Here is a 5,849-nt window from a genome sequence, read left to right as displayed (position 1 = left end):
AACTATTAAGTCATTCGGGACGCTTATTCTGATCATTCGACAAGAATTGAAGATGGACTTTTGGGAACACTTTAAAACGGAGCATAACGTCATTATTCGTAAGTTTATTTCTATACTTATTTTTTTTAACTTAAAAAAGCAAGACAAAAATGCGCTTACTATGACATGTGCAAATTCATGTTCATAATTTATGTGTGATGAATCAAAATAGGCGTTTTCATTATCTTTGATCTGCTGCTGATTGCACATAATACTATGTGTCCACTCCGTCCTGAAAGACCACACTGTCCAAGGACGCAGACTTATTGAAGGATAGCTAAGGTTTGGTTTCATTATCAGTGTTACAAGTTTTCGTTTCTTCTTTCTTTCTTTAGCACAGGTTTGCCCCAAAAACGTTAATACTATTTTCTCGCATTGCCATGACCTTATTCTCTGATGACAAGGGACTTTAGCTGTTTATGAGCATAGTATCGATCCGGAGACGTCTCAGACGAAGATAGACCAATCAAAAATGCTTTGTGCCTCTGGGCCAAGTGAAAAACAGGGGGGGGGGTTACAGGAGGGCCTGCCTCTTTGTTTTAACCTATATATTTGATATTTTGCAGTTAGGTTTTTAATTTTCTTGAAAATAATTGATTTCCGACAGTTTTAGTGGCTATATGTGTAATCTTCATCAAACAATACGCAGTTTGACACCCAAAGCAGTGCATCTGTGTGCGGGAGAACGTCTCCGAATAGTTCCTGGGTGCTCGCAGAGATGTCTCCGAATATCTTCTGCCGTTTATGAGCAATAATATGTACTCCTTCCAGATACAGTTTTCTTGCTTTGACGAGTTCTAAATATGATGAGACTGAGACACTTTGGGTTTGTAGTCGTGGTGCTGAGTACAGTACACTGTGGTTGCTGCTTGGTTTTACCACCCATCTGGGGTTGGCGAGACATCCAAGAATCTCCCGGACAGCGTGTATTCGGCGCCAACTGGATCACCCAAAGCACTCACAATCTCCAGCAATGTCTACGTCTTTGCTGGTTATATAGAACATGTCGAGGTGTCAGCTACAGGCCAGACACTGGGCGTTGTATGCTGCACCCAGATTGGGACACAGTCAGCACAGCACAGTTTGTGAGTGATGCCAAGAGCGCTGTGATAGATATGCAGCAGGCTTCTGTTGACAAGGTGAGCTACAAATGACTCCCCATGCCTTGTTACTGTTTGATTGTACTTCATGGAACCTATTATGAATATATGTTTGCCCGCATATGTCCATCCATGGTTGCATTTGTATGTGAGCATGTGTGCGTGTCGTGGGAGGGGGGGGGTGTATGGTTCCCAAGCGGGCATGTGTGCATGTATGCGTGTGTGTGTGTGTGTGTGTGTGTGTGTGTGTGTGTGTGTGAGTTTGTGTGTATAAATGTAAGTATAAGCATGTGAAAGCGTGTGTTGGCGTGTGTGTGTGTGTGAGTGTTGTGTATATGTGTGTGCGTCTGCATTTGTGTTTGTATCTGCACTTGTGTTTGTATGTGTATCTATCTATCTATCTATCTATCTATCTATCTATCTATCTATCTATCTATCTATCTATCTATCTATCTATCTGTCTATCTATCTATCCATCTATCTATCTATCTATCTGTGTGTTTTGAAGGGGAGAGTGAGAGAGAGAGAGAGAGAGAGAGAGAGAGAGAGAGAGAGAGAAGGAGAGAGAGAAAGAGAGAGAGAGACAGAGAGAGAGAGACACACACACAGAGAGAGAGAGAGAGAGAGAGAGAGAGAGAGAGAGAGAGAGAGAGAGAGAGGAGAACAAGCTTTCGTCTTTTGGTCTCAAGGTAACATTAAACCCATATCATATGAATACTTTTGTCTTTGTCAAATAACCGGGCAAAATTAAAAAGTATGGAGAACGTTTTATCAGAATAAAGAGGCATTAAAAGAATGCCATAAAGGAAACCGAAGCCCCCAACTCAGGGAACACACTCCTGTCCAATTTCAAGAGAACTGTCATACTTTGAATTCCATTAACGAACTCACGGGTGTTACATTTTTTAACTGACATAATGAGATTATGATTCTCCATTTATTATTAGACCCACTTGAGTCTCTTCATATTTGAAGTTGAGAAATTTTGAAAGAGAAATCTTTCCTCTCTCAATTCAAAGCTCACTGTATATTTCTGCAACCACAGATCCAAATAGAAAGTTATTGTTTCTTTCTCATGATGTTGTAAAATTAATGCTTGACAGTGGTATAGTCCATACGCACATACCACAACATTAAGCCCAGAACACATTGAAGTCTTTATGCTGAAAAATGCCAGTGTGAATGCCAATGCACTGTGAGGAATTATTATAAAGGGTTCTCCATGTTCTACACAGTAATGCGTAAGAACAGACAGATATAGAAATTCATTCGTACCAACTGCAGTGAGGTTACAGAACACACAGTGCTACAGATGAAACAGAGAGAGAGAGAGAGAGAGAGAGAGAGAGAGAGAGAGAGAGAGAGAGAGAGAGAGAGAGAGAGAGAGAGAGAGAGAGAGAGAGAGAGAGAGAGAGAGAGAGAGAGAACGTTTTACGGAGCGGGTTGTCCCAGCCCGTGAGATATGCATTTACTTGGCCTAATATCATGTCTTGTTGTGCGTTTGCGTGAGTGCACCTTTAAGTCTAACTTTTGTAACGTCTACTGCCATTGTTAACGACGAAGACAAATTTCTCCCTGCGAGATGAATAAAGATTGTCATTGTCATTGTCATTGTAATGAGCCTTGACTTTACTCCCCAGAGAAATACATACGGGTGTGACACTAGGCCATGCTCTGAACATGAGATGTGTGCTCCGGTTTCTAATGTTTACACCTTTCAATGCATAAAACTAGGTGAGTGTTTACGTGGTGAATGTGCAATCATTACCTAAATTGAGAAATAAAATTGGCCAAAACACGGAAGGAAAATTGTAGATGGCCATTTCACGCGCGCTTTTTTTAAAATTTGTGCGTGGGTTTGTTGTTGTTGTTGTTGTTGTTGTTGTTGTTGTTGTTGTTTTGTTTGGGTTTTGTTGTTGTTGTTGTTGTTTTGTTTTGTTTTTGGGTGTGTTTTTTTTGTGTTTTTTTTTTTGGGGGGGGTTCCCTTTCATGCTGATTTGTAGACGTTACGTCTCATGCCTCTAATTAAAACTGCTCACAACATTTCAATTCAACTCTGTTACATTAAATACTTGCACACATTTTTTTTTTGGGCAAAAAAAGTTTCTTATACAGAATGAAGAAAACTTGTTAAGGGAAAGGAAAAGTCTTATTTTATTAACAGTGCCGGTATCATCAGTAAGGAAAAAAATAATCATGGATATAATTCCATTATGCATTTAAGAACAATGGAGTTTACTCGGTCTAACTGAAAAGGAATAGCGCATAAATAATGACTTTTGATGAACACTATCGTCAGCTTTAAACTTAATACAAATCAGAGACCACAATCTACGTGATTTGAGACAGATGTACTCGTAGGCAATTTTTTCACTGTGACTCTAGCCACAATGTTTGGATCTTTTGGGGTTGTAGAAAGAGAATATTTTGAGAGAGCATAGCGTAAACAAGGTATGGGTCTGTTAGGTTTTGACATATGTGAGGCAGTGTGGTGGAATCAGGCTCTCGTCAAAATAATCAAATTGAAGAAACCTGCATTTTTCCCCAGGTTTGTGAATTTTTATCTTTTTTTTGGGGGGGGGGGGGGGGGTTGGCTCTACACCTTTCATGCCCATTAAAGAACTCATTTCTGAGTGGATTTTTCTGAAAAACGTTGATTAAGGGCACGAAAATGGCATTTTCAGTTACCACGGACTCTTAAGCTAAGGAAATAACCAATCTTTGGCGGCCACTTTCTCACTAATTTTTCCTCTGAAAACAGGTGACCCCCACCTCCTTCATTTGCAAATATCTCCACCTGTATTCGAAATAAATGGACATTTTTCTTCATCCAAACAAAGACAAGTGAACACGCTTTAAGATAATACCAATAACTCTACATGCCCTTAATTGACGAGAGCCTGATTCCACCACGCTGCATCACATATTATTTGAAGCGTCGACAAAGATAGTACTGATAAGGTTTATCTCTTTACAACGAAGATTATTATTTTGATTTATTCGTACCTAATTGTTCTCTTTTCATCCCTGCTCTTGATCTAAACAAAAATTATTACCGTTCTATAAACCGATCAATGTTTAATTAGCATTGGAGAGATTTCAAACTATAAAATGATTATAATACTCTCGTCTTTATTGTATCAAATTTATTAAATAATTTTTCTTTCTCTCTGTCCGTCTTTCTGGAGCACGTTTCTCAATCAGAGTAAGTTTTTCTCTTCTTTCTTCTCTCTGCTTCAGTCTTCCTTTTCAGCATCAAGATAAAAAAAATCTCCTTCCATGCAGGGAACCTAATGGCCGTCTGCCGCGTGACAGACACAGATATTTACCACTGATATTGGATAATACTATAGCAATGACAAAACTCCCTTTGCTGCAAAACTACAATATGAATCCTGGCTTGTGCATGTCAGGACATCTTTCAGCAGCGTGTCAGTGTAGCGGGGGATGACTTTCTTTTCGATCATTTCTCACCTTGTCATCCCGAGCAAAAGCTCCACGTTGTTTGTTTTAGTAGATCTGGGACAATACCGCTTTTAAAAGCAAGTCTTATCATTTTTTCTTCTTATCGTGACACCATCTTTATTGAACCCATGTTTTGAGAACGAACTTTTGGTGGAAAAAATGAGTACATCGGTGACACTGTGTTCAGATTGGTACGAGGGGGCTCTCGTTGTCTAGGGGTTACGGTGTTTGCCTCTCATTCAATAGGTACCAGGTTCGAAACCTGTCAGTGATGGGAAATTTTGTTCTCTAAAATTCTCTCCTTTCACCTCCTTACCTGTTCTCTAACCATGTTCTGTCGTCTGCTTTTGTCTGTACTTTTTGCCCCCACCCCCACCAACTTTTGTCCCATCCTCTGGACTCCTTACTCTTTCTGATGCCTTTCTACTGCTACTCCTTGGCTCCTTCTTACTGCTGTCTTACCGCCACACCCCTGATCTTAGGGTAAATAAGATCTCACTCCTAGCCTTCTTGGATAAGAGCGAAAAATCTCGGAGGTCTCTTGTGCAAATTTGCACATGTTAGATATCACTTGGTGGTCCAAAATCGATAAGACTAGGCTTCGGGCGCCACCCGGGCAAAATTAAAAATTAATTGTTACCAAACTGAAATGCTTAATGTGTCCTGCGCTGTCATAAGACTTTATGCAGGTGCAAGCGCCTTAAAACACTAACCTAAGAAAAAAAATAGGTTGACATTAGTAGAAAAAAAATGAAAAAAAGCACAAAATTCTTACATTTAGACCACTAACTAAAACTTTAAAAAGCCACTTTCCCGTTGTCCCCAATTTATTCAGCACTGTCTGAGTGTGACGACGTGGCCCCAAGCGTGCCCAACGCCATCGCTGCCTCGGACGGCTTCTCTGCGGCACAGTATACATGTGAGGACGGCCATGTCCAGTCGGGCAGTAATCCCAGGTCTGTGTGTGAACGCGTCACGCGTCGCTGGAGCTCTCCTGACATGACGTGTGCACTATTGGAGTGCCAGAATCCGCCTGATGTTTCTAATGCCATGGTGAGTTCAGTTTAATTATAGATAGGTTAAGTAACACGATAATTGTCGTTTCGTGGAGACTAATGGCCATTTACGGCAGAATGGTACAGGAGCAACTGAGCTTCAAAAGAAATGCGTATGACTAAAGATCTATCAATGGTGCCCTTCGGCGATCCATACTATAATGGCTTCAAGTAATTTTATAAACCTCCA

At 40.4% G+C, this 5,849-nt stretch overlaps 1 protein-coding gene across 1 annotated transcript in view; it reads left to right on the top strand.

The window, feature by feature from the left end:
- The first annotated feature begins 1,042 nt into the window (after positions 1–1,042).
- LOC101847587 (sushi, von Willebrand factor type A, EGF and pentraxin domain-containing protein 1) overlaps positions 1,043–5,849 on the top strand; it is a 20,791-nt gene continuing 15,984 nt past the window's right edge. Inside the window, exons 1-2 of the mRNA XM_005098911.1 lie at positions 1,043–1,124; positions 5,440–5,657. Coding sequence (XP_005098968.1) covers positions 1,043–1,124; positions 5,440–5,657 — 300 coding nt within the window. The remainder of the gene's footprint in view (positions 1,125–5,439; positions 5,658–5,849) is intronic.

This window comes from Aplysia californica, unplaced genomic scaffold (assembly GCF_000002075.1).
Source record: "Aplysia californica isolate F4 #8 unplaced genomic scaffold, AplCal3.0 scaffold00196, whole genome shotgun sequence".
Taxonomy (NCBI): Eukaryota; Metazoa; Mollusca; class Gastropoda; order Aplysiida; family Aplysiidae; genus Aplysia; species Aplysia californica.
This window is presented reverse-complemented; position numbering and strand designations above follow the sequence as displayed.